This window comes from Phalacrocorax aristotelis, chromosome 1, assembly GCF_949628215.1.
Source record: "Phalacrocorax aristotelis chromosome 1, bGulAri2.1, whole genome shotgun sequence".
Lineage (NCBI taxonomy): Eukaryota > Metazoa > Chordata > Aves > Suliformes > Phalacrocoracidae > Phalacrocorax > Phalacrocorax aristotelis.
Genome location: NC_134276.1, coordinates 61,479,733 through 61,497,047, shown reverse-complemented (window position 1 = coordinate 61,497,047; position 17,315 = coordinate 61,479,733). Strand labels below are relative to the sequence as shown.

General features: G+C 39.8%; 1 protein-coding gene across 1 annotated transcript; it reads left to right on the top strand.

The window, feature by feature from the left end:
- Positions 1-1,063: 1,063 nt before the first annotated feature.
- Positions 1,064-12,393, top strand: SLC10A2 (solute carrier family 10 member 2). The gene is made up of 6 exons (XM_075081930.1): positions 1,064-1,645; positions 4,800-4,918; positions 6,067-6,155; positions 8,290-8,465; positions 9,047-9,204; positions 10,288-12,393. Exons 1-6 carry the CDS (start codon positions 1,224-1,226, stop codon positions 10,419-10,421), a joined length of 1,098 nt encoding a protein of 365 aa, XP_074938031.1. The 5' UTR covers positions 1,064-1,223; the 3' UTR covers positions 10,422-12,393.
- The last annotated feature ends 4,922 nt before the right edge of the window (positions 12,394-17,315 follow it).

Genomic DNA, 17,315 nt, shown 5'->3' with positions numbered 1-17,315 from the left:
GAATGTGTTACCATACTGAAGGGGACATGGTCATCTTTGGCTGGGTACCGTGGCTCCACAACAGCAACACCAGCCCCACTACCCTGCTCCCCAAGCTTGGCTCAGAAAACACGCCTCTTTCCTCCTCCGCCCTCGCCACCCCACACTCCTCCTCTCACCACCTGCTTTTTCCAGCCCAAGCTGGAGCAGAGTGACTGTGCCAGCTGCACCTGGCAGAAGGTGCCAGGAAGACTGTAATCTCCACAGCACCTGAATAAGCACAGCCCATGGCTCCTTGCTCCCCTCCCTCCCTTCCCCTCTCCTCTCTTCCCCAGCCGATGAACTGTGTGGAGGTGGACATGGCCGGGAGCAATGCGAGACACAAGCAGGGAAGAGCAGCCACCAGGTGGTCACCCAGTGCTCAGGCTGGAGGGGCGTGGAGGTGTCAGAGCAGCAGCGGTTCTCCATGTGTCAAAGCCGAAAATACAGGTGATGTTTTAGCAGACTGGATCACGGGAAACTTTGCAGCCAGGGATCTTCACCATCTTCAGGACTGCATGGAAGTTGAGAAGGAATCAGAAAGATCACCTAAAAGTTACATTTAGGAGCCAAGAGTGACAGAAACGTGCATGCAGTCCTTTGGTAGACTTATCACTGTATACCAGTCATAACTGCTATTATACTAGAAATACAAGCAAATGAGGATCCCACCACGTTCAGATGATCTGGTGTGTCATGGTGAATGCTGCATCATTTAGTAAAAGCTGCAGCTTCATGTGCTAGTTCAGGACATCTACTTGTGGTTTCCTGTGTCTCAGTCGCTCACCCCACAGACTCCTGTAATGCCAGTGACAGTGCATGCATGAGCGGCTCTCCTGAAGGCAGGCAAGAAATTCAAAGAATGAAATCTAAACTTTGTCTTCTTCCTGTGATTCTCATTTTGTGTGCTCAGCTACACCACAAGTCTCCTTTACACTCTTAAAGATTAACACAGTTCTTCTCTTGATGTGGGATTCCTCATTTTCATAAGAGTAAATCATTAATTGTCACTGTACCAAGCAAGTGCAACTTTTATAACTATATGAATCAGCACTGTGCCAAACCCTTCAAGAACAGCAAAAGTGTTCAAGTATTTATTGCACTTTATTGCTTCCTGGATCATTTAAAAGGAATCACTGACAAACAACCATTTACACAGGCTTGAAAGTTTGCCTTGGATGTACTGAGCGGTTCTGTATTTCAAAATGCAGACGTACCTTCTTTCCCAGCAATTTAACACTAGGTCTTTGGCAGAAAACTCCACGGCTTGTCCAGCAAATGCTACTATTTGCAATGGCACATCTTGTGTGCTAAAGGAAGAAAATTTTAATGAAACTTTGAGCATAGTTTTAAGTACTGTTCTAACAGTCATGCTGGCTTTGGTGATGTTCTCCATGGGTTGCAATGTGGACCTCAGGAAATTCTGGGGCCACATAAAAAGACCCTGGGGTATTTTCGTGGGTTTCCTTTGCCAGTTTGGAATTATGCCTCTCACAGCCTTCTTGCTGGCCCTGGTTTTTGACGTGCTTCCTGTTCAAGCTGTCGTGGTGCTGATCATGGGATGCTGCCCTGGAGGCACAGCCTCCAATGTCATCGCCTACTGGGTGGATGGAGACATGGACCTAAGGTAAGAGCAGACATTCTTTAAGTAGTTCATGTGGCTTTTTACATTGTAAACTTTATATTGAAAAGAACTGTCTGATTTCTTTCTTAGCTTCCTGGCCCATGCATGGTGGAGCTTTCTTCTTGTAGAGATGTTTAGTTACTGTAACAGTAGTAATTATCAACAGAATAGCAAATATCCTTGGTTCACTGAGAATTCATGAGGAAGAAAACACAACAGAACTCTGTATACTAGAAAATGTCTTTATTGCAAACCTTCAGATCCTGCAGAAAATATCATTTTTGAAGATTGTTAAGATACTAAGTATTATGAAATCTTTTCCACGTTAGAACTAGTTTTGTGATTTTGTTTCTCCCAAGATATTAGGCAGTAAAAAAAAAAGGGATTTTAGGACCTCAATCCTTTTTACAAAATAGTGGCTATGCAATAGTTCCTACAGTAATGTTTACTGGAAAAGACCACCTGCAGAAAAATATTTACCCTCTTTTTGTGTTCTGTACAACAAATAGGCAGGTATAGATTTTCTTCTTTGGGAACTAATACAAATGAAAATCAGTTGTGGTAATTCAGTCTGCTCCTGGCACGTTCTGCAAAGTCTTCAAACTGAAGGAAAGTTTAATGGGCTAGAAGCCACTGACTAAGGTAGCCCTGCATATTGGGGTCAATGAATAAACTCCTTTGTGGCAAAGTGTGATGGTCTCTGTGACAGTGTGCTCTGACCTCAGAAACAGATATGGAAGGCACCTGGCATGGCCTAGGACACCAAACACGCAGAAATGAACCCATTCTTGATGCAGATTCCATAGGGAGTTCATTAACTCTAACACCCTTTAAAAAATGAGCCATCTTTTTATTTTTATATCCTGATTACTTCGCTCTAAAGTAAACAGGATCATTTCTCTGTTTGTCACAGAGTAACATAAATTGGAGCCTTCATCCAATTTATCATATGTCAGTCTGGACTAGAAATGGAAAAAATAATAGAAGTAAGAAAGATGTGGAGCTAGGGCGAATAGACTAAGAATGTTAATATTTGTAGCTTTAATAAGACATTTTTTCCATCCTTTGAAAATAGTGAACTTTTCTGTCACATACAGGTGTTAATGTAATACCAGCTTTCAAATTATGTATGAGGTCAGCTCTGCTAGTCACCAGCTTCCTCACTGTAGAGGAAAGACCTGTTATATTAGGAACGGTAAGATACTTAATTTCAATAAATACAGGTCTAAGAAACCACAGATGGAAAGATATCCAGTGCAAGTCTGAAATTCTTTCCTAATCTTTCCTTGGAAGAATACACTGGGCTAAACTATGCTTTCTCAGCTCCATATGTTCAGAGCCGCACCACTGAAATCAGTGGCAAAAATCCAAATCGATGATGCTATGAATATGAGTAGGGTTTATAACCCATGATGCTGGCAGAGAGTGAAGTAAATTGAAAACACCTATAAAGAGTTATTCTTCAGGTAAAGACCTTTATCTTAAGAACGCAAAGGCTTTTGGTCAGTACCTTTGTGACAATAATGCAGGGACCAGAGGATGTGGGAGGTACAGCAGAGACCACAACGCAAGCATCTTCAGTTCTTGATAGAATAATAGTATAGGTAGCTTGGCTGGGTTCTGGAGCCAGCAGAGTATTATCTGCCTGCCCATCATATCAGACAAGGTTTTGTTTTTAACTGATAATATTTTGTGTTTATACATAACAACCCGTCATCATTCCCTATAGTCCTGCTTCAAAATATCCCAATGCAAAGAGACCACAAGTTAGAGCAGGAATTAATTTTCTATTGCTCATATAATCACAGGGAGGTGAAGTATGAGGTTTTATACCTTTACCTTTCTTAGTAACTCAGACACAGATGATATCTGCTAAAGGTTCCCATAGGTACATCTGGTTTTGACATCTCTTGATATTTCACAAGAACAACTGCTCCGAAACACCATCTCTTCTCCTGCACAGCTCCTCCCGGAGCTTCAGTGAGCACAGGGACTGGGGTTAGAGAACATGCAGACTTTGGAGCAGGATGTAGATACAGGGACAGTACAAAGATGTAGGAAATATGGAGATAGGAAAGATAAGCTCTTTTATTCATTTGGGGCTTCACCTGACCTTAATTGTAGCCCATGGCTCTTTTTTCACTGTGTGTAGGAACCCTCTTGCCAGAGGCTCCTAAAAAGTTCTATTCAATGGCTGTGAAGCAGAGAGTGACAGGAACCAAAATTAATGCAGATAATCCCGTGCTTTCTGTATTAATTGTTTGAGATTTCTCTGGATCTGCCCAGTTTGTGGGACAGGATCAGTAGTCCCTTTTCTGAGGAAAAGTGACACAAAAGAGAAATCAGAAGTGGGGCTTATAAGGAAGTTTCCGAACTCCATTAACTAGAATCCTCTCTCATTATTTTTACATTAGAGGAGTGTGATTTATAGGCATCATTTTATCTATTCTACTCAGATTCTGAGAATTTCTTGCTTATTTGAGCTGTCTTGCCTTTCCTCCTTCTTCATTCCTGTAACAGAATGTATCTTTTAGGACAAGGTGTATCAGGTCTGAAGGTTTCAACATTTTATATTTTAAAACAGAAATGTCTATGCATAAATCAAGGAAGCAACGATACTTATGCTCAGCTTCACTGAGTAATTCTCAGAACCTGCTCTTTGGCCTAGAGCAAAACAAGCCAGAAAAGGGAATTATATTACATCACACATCCTAGGTGATGAAATATTTTTGGTTTATACTGTTGACTTTGGAGTGAAATTTTAACACTCTAGAACTGCTGGTATAATGGAAAGCTCCATCTGATGTCCATCTGACCCTGTCCAGCTTGCCACCCTTTCAGAAGCCAGACAGACAGACAGCATGCAGGCACACTTGCCAACAGACCTTTCTGATGGCCACCTGTCTGACTGCCCCATTTGCACTGAAGGTTATCGTTCTGTGGCTGCAGAACACATTGACATTTTATGTTCCTGTCTTTTCAGCGGAAGCCATTCCTTCCATTTAGCTTTTTTCTAACCTGATATACAGAATAAACTGACAGTAGCCAGCAGCATTTCTTGCCCAACCTTTCTTAAGCTCTGAAGTCATAATAAGAAACTGAGAAATACTATAGGCTAGCATGAGATGAACTGTCACTCTAACCGATTTCTTTGCAGCATCAGCATGACAACTTGCTCCACACTGTTTGCAATGGGAATGATGCCACTTTGCCTCTTTGTTTACGCCAAGGTGTGGACTGATTCTAACGCAATTGTACTCCCCTACGACAGCATTGGTGAGTCCAGTGAACCAGCACTTTCCCTTCTGGCCCTTTCCTTTACCCTCCCTCTTCTAACGACCACCTTTATACCGTCATCCTGTAGAGCCATGAAGAAATTATCCCAGATTTTAAAAAATATTCATCCTCCTACTTTCCAGTAACTTCCATGGGAATTAAGTACCTAGACCACTTCACATCATCCACAGCTCTGCAGAACAAAGACTTGAAGTCATTGTTAAAATTGTACAGAAATTTATCATGAGATTGTGCATGTTTTTCTTTCCAAATGGTTTGGAGACCTGCGTGGTACTGGGATAAGAATACAGAATAATTCATACAGGAATAACTGCTTCCCCTGGATGAAAGCGTTTGTAACAGCTTTAAGGTACAATCCTGCAAAGTGCCAAGTGTTGAGGCCATAATCTGGCAAAGTACTTAAGCACACGTGGATAATTAAGCAAGTGATTAAAACTGCTGAGTCGCTTTGAAAAGCTGCAATCTACACCGCCGGGAGAGGCTTCATTTGACTCCCTGTCAAAAGTCTCATCCAGCTACAAAGAGAAAAGAGAAAATAGTCAAAGTATTTGGAAATACATGCTCCAGTGCTTTGCAGAGCTGTGGCCCTAGTGCTTATCAAGTGCAGTTCCATGTTGTGTTAATCTTAAAAGCCAGCAGAGTCACTTTCATATTCTTCACGTTCTTTTCCCATTGTCCTGGGGAAAAAAAATCACATACATTGCTTGTGCTTTCAAAATAAATACTGGAGGAAGAAGGCCAAAACAAAAGAAGCTCTAAACTGGTTGTTGATATGGTACAGCAGCAAAACACCTGCAGACAAAATGAACATTTAATATAGCCACTCACATCACAGGATAGTGATGATTAGCACACTCAAATTTCTCTCTGCCTTTCTGAAGCAGGTGAATGAGCATGTAGCTCAGCAGAATGGCAATTACTTCAACAGGCTGCCAGAGATAACAGACTCCACAGAAAAGCAAATGGGCAGGTGCGGGTAAAGCATGCATGTGTGCTCTGGGGTGGGCATACCAGAAACATCCTCTGAAGGCTTGCTCCATACCCCCAGCTGCTCCACATGGTGTCTGTCCTCCTGCCATGAACTTCTGCATGATATGTGGGCTTAACTTCTCTCTTCTTTTTTACAGGAATTTCACTGGTAGCTCTTATAGTTCCTGTTTCATTTGGAATGTATGTTAACCACAGATGGCCTAGTAAAGCAAAAATCATACTTAAGGTAGGATATATAAGGCTGAAGCATCAGTAATTATGGACAGATTATGGAATCAGTGGCACCACTGAAGCAGTACATTGCTATTCATAGTATTAGTACCCGACTTCATAAAAGCCAGGAAGTTTTCAGCTGAAAACAAATGAGATGCTGCGGAAATGTATTGCATTCCCCCTGCGCAAACATGCATGAGTTGCATACATTATTAGAAAACATCATTATCCAAAGAGCCTACTTTTGTCTTTGGCTACAACTATGTTAGTAATTGAGTTCAGTTTATAATGTAAACTGAAATTGGAAGGAAAATCATTCAGGTCAACTGAAAGCAGTTTTTCTCTGCAAAATAATAAAAAATGAAAAAAAATATTCTGGATTTAAAAAAAACAGAAACGTTTTTACTTTTAAACCAGTTTATTGACTGGGGGGGGGGCTCTTTTGTTTGTGAAGTCAATTTTAAAAAAAAGAATTTAGAAGTGTTCCAACTGTTTAAAAAAATCTAACAAAATTATTCATAATATTCAGCTATCTTTGCAAGATAGTTTCAGATGCATCAAAAATACAGGGTTTTTTAGCAAAAACTATTCTCACAAAAATAATAACATAAGAACAACAACAACTACTTAGCTGCATTTAGTGTCAACGGCAAATTTTCATTCTGAATATTAGGTTTAGGTTTAAAGTGATTGTCAGACGTGCTGAGTACCCTTGGCTTTTGTTAACCATAGGACATATATTTTCTAAATTTTTTTAAAGAAAGTTAATCTGGCAACTTGTTATTCTACCTATGCTCTGTTATCATTTCTCTGCTATCAGCTCAGGAAGCACAGAATACAAATAAGGCCCTTTTAAGTAAATTAATTTTCTTAAACTGTTAGCTTATTGTGTTGTATTTTTACACACAGTCCCAGCTTACTTATGAGTTTGGATACTGTTTAGTGCTGGTTCCAAAACTACTGCTCTTGTTTAACCAGCTAAGGGAAAAGCAGAGACTTGAACTCACATGAAAAAATAACTCTACTTGCTCTCTCAGCAAAACATAATTTCATCCTCTTTCTTACCAAGTGGGTAAGCAACCCACAGTAGGGTCCGTTGACAGTTTGCTTTATGTAGGACAATGAAGCATCAAGTGAAGACTGAGCCGTAGCTGTCAGAATAAGGTTCATATAGTGAGAAATGGAGATAAGAGCACAAAGACAGTGTTCCAGGTGAAATAGAAGAGCTTGTCATGGCCAGACCGTGTTTTTTCTTCCCAGGTGCATGCAGTTAATGGTTCAAACAAAAGAAGTACTTTTGTTTCACTCAGTGCTCTTAAAAAGGCTTCAGCCAGAGACTGATGAAGCCAGTTCAAAAGGAATGCATGTTTTAGCTGAGAATGGATTCTCCTAAGCTTAGTCCCAGAAGTCTGCCAGTAAGATCCCTGGAACATGTGCCATAAGGGTAGGCATTTCACTTGGATACCGAGAAGAGAGCAAGTTATCTCTTTTTTTGGCAAGCAGTAGTAAAGATCTCAGTGCATTCAGCCACAGGAAATAAGATCAGGTCAGTGACTGTCTATACAGAAATGCTATAGGAGCTCCCAGCCACGTTTCAAACACAAATTTTCAGCCACATTAAGGATTTACTCCTCCACTTGGCAAATAATTTCCTATCATTGACAATCTAGAGTCTAGTCAGCATACGTTATACTAAGCCCCAGAGTGTAACTGCCCAAGAAGTGAGGAGGAAAAGTGCATTATACTAGCTATTAGGCTGTCAGTTTCCCAACAACTCTGGGGAAATTTTTCTAATGTGTGCATCGTTCCTCGCTCATGTCACACCTGTGAAATTATTTTTAATCTCTAGTTCTAAGTACAATTATAGCCAAGGCTTCAAGAGACTAGTTTTACAGGCATCTACTATAGATACCTATGCCTTGACCTACCCGTTGAAGTACATCATACATCTCCTGTTTGGGAAAAGTGGCAGCTAGCTAATCTGTCTGCCTGCTGTGAATTACATTACCATAAACTTTAGGTTTTATGTTTAATAAGATGTTTCAGTGACTCAGAGACACTCACAGGCATGTTTGACACTATGTCTGATGCCATTAAATTTCATTGGGGTCTCTTATTCACACAGACCTTCCTCTTTTCCCTCACAGATTGGTTCCATTGCGGGAGCAGTCCTCATCGTGCTCATTGCTGTGGTTGGGGGAATACTCTACAAAGGCTCCTGGATTATCTCACCCAAATTATGGATCATTGGCACCATATTTCCCGCAGCTGGCTATTTTCTGGGATTCTTTCTGGCCCGCGTAGCTGGTCTGTCTTGGCACAGGTATGGAATTCTCTGTGACAAAGGCATATAGCCTTTTTGAAGCTGTGAAAAAAGTTTTTATTTAATGACTAGTCAATGCTGAGAACACTCCCTAAACATTAGCTAGGCTACAGAATCACTCACTCCCCAACCTCGTTTCTGAGATACTATGTGTAGGTAAAACTTTTCTTGTGCACATTTTTATTTACAGATTCTGACTCTACTGTTTCCTCCAATCTTTCATATATCTTCCCCTTGTCTGCCCCTGTCTCACACTTCAAATGAATGAAACAGAGCCGACCCATGAAGGTGCAGGAGCCGACAATTTAGAACATCATTACAAGAGAGGGAGTTAGCGAGTGCCACATACATGGCTTGAAGGTGGATCACAGTCCTTTACAATTGCTGAACTGCCATAAATTGTGTGTGTTCTGGTGGTAACAACCATATGACTTGTGGAGTGTTTTGCTGACTATGTGAGCTGAAGGATACCATTTTCTTAGTTATCCATTACTTTATGTTTCTTGCTTATCCAGATTACTAAAAAGCATAAGGACTTACAGGCTGCTATTTCACAATTGTCTTTGTATTGTTCCCTTTAGATGTCGTACAGTGTCTCTGGAAACAGGCATGCAAAACAGTCAGCTATGTTCAACTATAGTACAGCTCTCGTTCAGTCCTGAACAACTCGAACAGATGTTTACTTTCCCACTCATCTACAGTATTTTCCAGCTGTTGTTTGCACTACTAATTTTAGGAGGTAAAGTATAGATATCTTCTATTATTGCATAATTAGCATTATTATCAGTCTCATTTTTCATGGATATGGAGAAAAGAGGAAGGAATAAAAATAATCAAATGGAAAATAGTTAAGTAAATAATCACCAAAATTATTACTGAGCATCACGACTGTGTTGTGCTCTGTTCATAATTAATGTGTATAAGGCTCAGTTCAAGATTTGGAAGACCCCTTTTTTTCAGCACAAGGGAGGGGATCTCCACCAACTACAGTGGGGCACAAGAGAATACATTGAGCAAAGGATTTTTCTTACCCTTGGCCGAGGAAAGACAAATGCATCTTCTTCCACTGCTGCAGGGTGCCTGCGCATGCAGCTGCCCAGCAGGACCATCCTCACAAGCATTCCCAAACTCCCACTCGTACTAGCTGTAGAGAGAACAAGGATTAGCTTCACAGCTAATGCGATAAAATATCTTCCATTACAGATAAAGGTCCCTTTTTCTTCCCCCATACACCTCTTGAGTTACACGGTTGCTACTACAACTAACCTACCGAGGGTCAGGACCTTCTCCCTGTTGCTCACTCCTAAAACCAGCTGTGACGACTGAGGTCCCACTCCCAAACCAGCTGTTTTACCTGGCACCAGAACACTGCCCTGGGGACAGAGCCTGTGAGTCACAGCCCCGAGCCCAACCTTTCTGGCAGGCAATGACATGGGGACAGACAAACCACTTTGTCCCAGCTCCTGCCAAACAGGCCTCACGCAGAAGTAAGGGTCAGGCCCACAGACCCAGCCAAGAGCCCAAAGCCTTCCCAAGGAGACAGGCAATACTTTTAGAAGTTACTACATGGAACAGGAACACAAAGCAGTCAAACACCAATACAGAAATTAAAATGTTTTCCTTGTTATTTTCTAAACATACTTTTCCAGTGATGAGTGCTGTTGACATAAAATAATTAAACATAGCTTTAAAGAATCAGGTGCTGGAATGTTTTAACAATACAAGGAAGGAAAATGTTGCATGGGTACATGTTGCTACAGTGTCTTTTTCAGGCAATTGCTATAACTTCTTTATTTAATACTAAATATATACTGATTCCCAGGCTACCGTGTTTACAGAAGACACCGGGTCAAAACAAAGACAGATGTGGAGAAAACAGAGGAAAAAAAGGATTCAAAATCAACACCATCACATGCTAAAATAAATGGAGGATTTGTATCAAATGAGACCAAATAGACAACTACCTCTGTTACCAACAGCTGAAAAGATATAAGACATATGGTTAACTTAAAACTATTTTTTTCACAAGCCATTATTTTATGGAAATATTTAACAAAAGGAGACGTTCTGCTGATATTGTACCATAAGACTTATGAGTCTTATGAAAGATTTATACTTTGATTTTAAACACAGTTTCTGCACAATTGTAGAATATCATTTTTAAGTTAATTGTCTAAAAATATTTAATGTTTTATTATGGATTATTTAAAGAAAGGCAGAATAAAGGTGGGCTATTGCTGAAAAGCCAAGCAGATATTTGAATTAACATCTCCAGCCCATGATTCTGCAAATCCGTCTTACTGGTCTCAGCCCCCGCACCAAACAGAGAAAACTTGTAGAAGTACCTGAGCAGCAACAGAAGTTGATGTGAAAGATCTGATAAGGCTGGAGAACTTTCGCTGAACATGAATCAACCATGAAATTGGAACAAGCTGATAATGAAATATAGTTTTATTTAGGTCAGTCTGGGCAGACTAAAGTCATTGCACTGTACTAATTGCTTGAAGCATTAATTTATTCTAAAGCTATAATTTTAACAAGTGCAAGGTACCTTATGACTCTATTTTTTGCCCAAAGTAATAGAAAGTAACAGCTTTGCATCTTCAGTCTGGATATTTTAGGTGCTGGAAACATGAACAGAGAGCCAAAGCTGAGGGCATAAGCCTAGAGCAATTTTAGTGTGACAGCTGCATACAAAGGAGCAGGCAGAGATTCTGGAAATGTAAGAAATTATCAGCTTCTGCAGCAAAAGGGAGGCATTTGAAAATAGAAGAAAATCGTCCCTGATTAATCCAGGACTGTTTTCACCACTGTTAAAATAAGACAATAGCGCTTGTAGAGGATTATATATTTTCGTTATTTTATGTACTCAATAAATTTGAACTTACCAGGTGTCTGTGACATGTAGATACTGATGTAATTGACAACTTTAAGATTTTAATTACATGAACCACAGACAGAAATAATTGGATGTACACATACATTATTTGTCTCTGAAAATTCAAGAGTACATAGGAAAACTGTCCTAACTGTGTGGAGAAAATGAGTATAATTCTAAAAGAAACAGTGCAGTAGATTTTTTGCAGCTGTGCTTTTTTATGGATACATTCAGTAATGTTAGTCCTGTACCTCTCATGTAAAGAAAACATCCAGAGAACTTCAGATCAAATGAGTGAGAGGTTGGCTGACCAAAAGATTCAAGAATAAGCCAGCTCTCAAGACCAAGACATGGAAACTATACACCTCTTTGTCATGTTCAAGTAGACCTTCTGAGGTGTTGTGAGTTCATATGGCTATTTTTTTACAAACACAACTGAAATTGTGGAATTTAAGTTCCTGCCATATAGCTTTCCACTGCTGCAGAAACATGTCCAGTATTAAACAAAGAATAAATTATTTCTATCTACCATATGAGGGGGAAAGGGTCTCAGAATGTTCCTGAGTTCTGGGAGGCTTGAAGCTGTTTCACTTTTGGGGGGAGTTCAGAGTGGCCTTAAAGTCCAAGGAGGAGTTTAACACTTAGCGGGAGTTAGCACATAACGAGGCATGCTATGTTTTATAGAACAAAGATTAAACAGAAAAGTGTAGAGAAGTCTGTTATGGAGGAATTATAAAAGTGAAATAGCACATTCATTGAGAAAAGGATAGACTGCTTTTGTAACATCTGTAGTAAAAAGACTGTTGTCTTTAGCCTGCATCCATTTAAAAATGGGCAGCAGAAGTTAGTTAAGATAATTTCTTACACACCAAGCCACTACTCTTTCCCCACGCTAAACTTCAATGCTTCTGTGCATATTTTAAGCAGATTTTGAAAATGTATTGAAGAATAATAGTTTGTCTTGCTTATACTCTGTGTGTGTGTGTGTGTGTGTGTATTTAAAGCAACTGTATAAACACTGAACTGAATAAAGTCAGAAACTATTTATAATTTTGCCCACTGGACTAATTTAGAATTGAGAGTGAAACCTAACATGCAGATGAACTTTATGGCTTTGAGATGTAACAAAAACACCTCAGATCACATGTAAAATTAATATGTTTAATAATCATAGAATCATGGAATCATAGAATGGTTTGGGTTGGAAGGGACCTTTAGAGGCCATCTAGTCCAACCCCCCTGCAGTGAGCAGGGACATCTTCAACTAGATCAGGTTGCTCAGAGCCCCGTCTAGCCTGGCCTTGAATGTTTCCAGAGATGGGGCATCTACCACCTCTCTGGGCAACTTGGTGAAGATTAAATGAACATGGGGTGTCTGATGCCATATTTGATATTCATTTTTTTTATGTATATGTGCACTTAAGGTGCCAGATGAAGGATGGAGGCTGCAGTTTCTGCAGCCGTTACATCTAGCAAGGGCCGTATGTCCCAACCTTTAGGTAAAGCAAAGCCAGCTCGGAGGTCTTAACCAACATATGCCTCTAGAGCATATCAAACCTAAAACAAACAGCCAGGGCTCGTTAATGTTACCATAATCAGGCTTATGTTGATGTGGCAGCTGCTAAATCTCCTGTGGTAGAAGTCTGGGCAGCATCAATGTCCATCCATCACTGGTGAAGCTGGGGTGAGCTATCTCACAGCAGTGTGAGGGAAGCTGTGTCCTCTCCCCAAGGGTCTCCAGAAAGGTCTTATGTGTCTTTGGCTGTCAGCCATATAAATGCTGAGATATAGGCTTCTTAGTTGAAGGAGACTGGTGGCTTCCAGCCTTGCAGTTGAAGTTGTCTTGGTATTGTCAAAAGAAGAACCCTGGCTTGCCAAGATCAGCTTGTTAAACCTGCTCAGCATCATATCCTCTCACATACTCCAGCATGAAAATCTTTTCAAAGAAAGGTGGTATCACGTAGTCACTACTGCTTTTTAAGCAATCTTCTATCCATTGAAACAACCTGTGCATGGGACATTGCAGGATGTGCAATTTAAAAGCATCATGCAGTGATGTTCAGGTTAACAGATACCCTATCTAATTAGCTCTTACATATACTGGTAATCATGGACTTACCATTTCAGGCTAAGAAGCCATACAGATGCCTCAGCAGGGTCTAGGTTAACACGGCTAGTCTACTTTTAGATAGTCATTCATGTCCAGAGAGCCTGGGTAGTCACTGAGTCTTAACTGTGCTGCACTGCCGGTACTCAAGCCGCTGCATGCAAAATGAGCTGAAGTATGTCTAAGGATAGACATACACTAAAAGCTGAAATGACAGTTGAATTAATGCATGGCTCATCCCAAAGTCTGTAGAATAAGGGCTGCAAGGATGTGACAATCACACTTGCCAAACCGAAGTCTGTAGCCATAGATCTGTGTATAAAGATGTGTTTCCTAGTCAGCGAGGAGAGAGACGTACCATCACAGAGTTAATCATGCCCACTGTCTCAGACTCCTGTTACAGGGTGAGTTGTCCACTGGAACTGTCTGTCTCTAAAGTAGATTTAAATGGCCTAGCTTAGACCAAATACATATTTTTTTTTACTCTCAGACAGAAAAAAAAGAAAACTTAGTTGAAATGAAATACCTCTCTTTGTCTTCATTTCTTTTTCTGCATAAAGTCTCTGAGCACCCAGTATGTTTCTTTTAACCAGGAAGATAGGTCTTTATAATTGAGCAAAAGAAAACTAGGCAAAAAAATGTCTGTATGATGATTCTAATCTCCTGTGAACATATAACTAATTTCTCAGCTGACCAAATGACAGGTAGAAGAACAGGTTCTGTCATATAGTGTGCTGTGTTAATCAAGGGAGAGTGCAATTTGAATAGAATTAGCAAGCAAATTGATTTGCAGTTTATGCTAAATGATTTTCTTGTTTTAGACTAATCAAGTTATGATGTTCTAAAACCACTACTATAATCTCTGCCAATAAGTATTATTTTTGTCAGCCTCAGAAAGGAGAAATTAGCTTATTTTTTTGTCCAACCAAGTTGCATACTGTACACTTGATGCAAATCTAAAATAATAATCAGTATTTCCCATCTCCCAAGGCACAGACCTTCACTGTCTGGTATTTGACAAGAATGCTCCTGCTTTCCCCTGATTAACTGTATTCCTTGCTTATGTCCAGAATTAAAGAAAATATAGTGTAATAGTACCATAACCAAATGGCAACCAATCAAGCCTGAACAGATCTTCCAAGACAGAAATGAAGGGCTGTAGAAGTAAATCTCTGTTTCTGTTTCTGAAGGAGTATTCATTCTGCTCCAGCACCACCATCATCTCGGTTAAGCTGAGCACCAAATTAACTTAAAATATCAAATGTAAAAATAACTGTTACTTGCAAGGATATTTGCCAGTCTTCAAACTGGAATTGCAGAATATGGATAATCGAAAGCCCCAGAGGAGTCCTAATATGTTTTCATGAATAGATAATGTGCGTTGGAATTATATTACTGTATCCATTTAATTTCCATTAAATTTAGCCATCTGCAAGTAAGTTTCCAGCATCGACCTTCATCCTTCCCTGAAAAGAAGCAGTCAGTACTGTCAGTAGGTAAAGATAGGTATCTCTGGAGAGCAAGCAATCTCACCCCTCAGACACCTGGTTTAGGACAGGAGGAATTCTGGAAGAAGACAAAGAGATTATGCAGAACTGGGTGTGAAATTCTGTTGCCTGAACATGGGCATCTAGTGTGATGTGAGACAGCCTGGGGTGTCCCACCTGGTTTTCCACTGCCAGTCCAGAAAGTCACCGGTATTCTGTAGGTCCTGTGTCCTGCCTGCACTGACCATGGCCCTACAGCATCTAAAATGGCACCAGACCCTTGTTTAGGCAGCCAGATCCTCCTTGTGACTTCTGTGCAAGTCATCCTAACTTGCAGGGTTTCCCCTGATCTATACAAATCCCTCTGCAGTCACATGAAGGGTCAGCACTTTGCATGGGGTAATTGCAAGCCCATAATAAGACCCTTGCAATATATTGCAAAATATTTCAGAAATTAGAAAAACAAACAAACATAAAAGTGTTGCTTCCAGCTGCCTTTTGGAACTGAATAAAAGTATGCCTCTTTGATAAACTTCTCCCAGCCCTGCACCTCTCCACAGAATTACATGGGACTTTGAAAGGGCTAGGAATAAAATTCAGTAAGGACATTCCAAACTATGTCTATGTAAACAAAGAGCATATAAAAAGTATTAGCGATATCTCTACTTGCTCGTAATGGACTTAATGTGAAATGAACCAATCAATTGCCAGTAACACCTAGAAGATCATAAATCAGCCTCCTCCCTTGGGTAAGGATTGATTTAAGAAAACATGAGACTTTAGAAATAATATGTTGAAATAAAGATCTTAATCTTTTGGACTTCAATTATCTGGGGATTCAGCCACAAGGACTGGACTTTTGGCTTTCTAATAACCCACCAGTTGAGAATTCTTTTGCAATCACAGCAAATACTTTAAAACTCCAAAGAAGGGGAAAAGAAACCTCAACACTGAAGAAAATTCTTTTTGACCACAACAGAGAGTTGATCAGTTCCTTTAAGCGCTATATCACCTTGTTACTACATATCTTAGATATTGTTATGAAAAGGAATAATTTCTGTTCCAGGCAAACAGAACTTAGCTGTTTTTCCTTAGAGCACACAAAGCTCATAGAGAGTTTCTCATTCACTGCAATTGTTCCTGACCATGAGAAATATTAGCGATTACACACCCAGTGTTCCCATCTCACACAAATTTAACATTGCTTCATATTTTATAGATGTAACTTAATTGCTTCAGATCTGCTGATTAGATATGCTGATCAGATATCATTAAGGTAATCTGATACATTCTTTTAAATATGACTGCAGACCTTCTGTCTCGTTCTTCTGCAATGAGTTTATGTATTACCCATTTGGGAGATTTCATCACAGTTTTTAAAAGCCACTTTCCCCCATCTGAATTCAAAATAGATGTAAGGAGGTCATATTGAGATGGTAAGGCCCTGTTTAAATAATTCGATGGTACAATTAATTCCCCACAAGTGGAATTAACTGCAAGGGATTAATGAAAATGTCAGGGTTACAGGTTGTGCTGGTGATGTGTTTCTAATGTCAGTAGTAAATCTGCTGTAGGTAGAACACAAATTCTTTCCACATAAGGCTCGCTCTTTCAAAATATACCCTGAACACCTAAAGTAACCCACAGGTGATATGGACCAATTTTCCATAAAAGTACACCCACTGCGGAAACAGAACAAAACATACAGCTTACATAGATGAACACATATTTCAGGTTTAAGATATCCAATGAACATTTGGAAAAAAATAGATAAAATTAATACACAACATCTAAAAAGTGGGCTTGAGAAAGAGGTGAAAAAAAAAGACTAATTTGTGGACCATAAATTCATTGCTGGCAATTTTATATGATGCTCAAAGTACAAGTTTTGGCTCAGAAAGTCCTTTAATAATCATTTGCTGGAAGCTGCAGAGATATGTGCCCGTGCCTCTTACATGCTTCCCTTACACACCTACTTCTGTCATTGTCAAGCTAACTGGAGCTCTGAGTTCTTGTGTTTGTGCAGTCATTTCCAGCAATCATTAAATCTAAGGAAAAACACAAACTGCTTTCAAATATTTTGCCTATTGAAAAGGAAATAACATCTGAGTGGAATGACAGAACAGTATATACTCAGATGAACAATATAGTGGTAGTGGGAACAGGAGAAAATTCAGAGAAAATTATTTTACTAAGACATACTTAGCTGTCCATAGGGGGACCAGTCATCACTTTCTTTCTATTCTCACCACTTCACCCATTCTTTTGTGTTTTTTAGAATTTTTCCACAGAAACCCTTTGGTACACAAAATAAACTCTCCCAGAGCCAGAAAACATAAAACATCTGGGCTGTTTACAACACCAAAATCACTTACAGC

Coding starts and splice junctions, on each gene's coding strand:
- SLC10A2 (XM_075081930.1), top strand. CDS start 1,224: ATGCAGACGTACCTTCTTTCCCAGCAATTTAACACTAGGTCTTTGGCA. Junction 6,156..8,289: donor AAGCAAAAATCATACTTAAG/GTAGGATATATA, acceptor TTTCCCTCACAG/ATTGGTTCCATTGCGGGAGC. Junction 9,205..10,287: donor TGCACTACTAATTTTAGGAG/GTAAAGTATAGA, acceptor ACTGATTCCCAG/GCTACCGTGTTTACAGAAGA.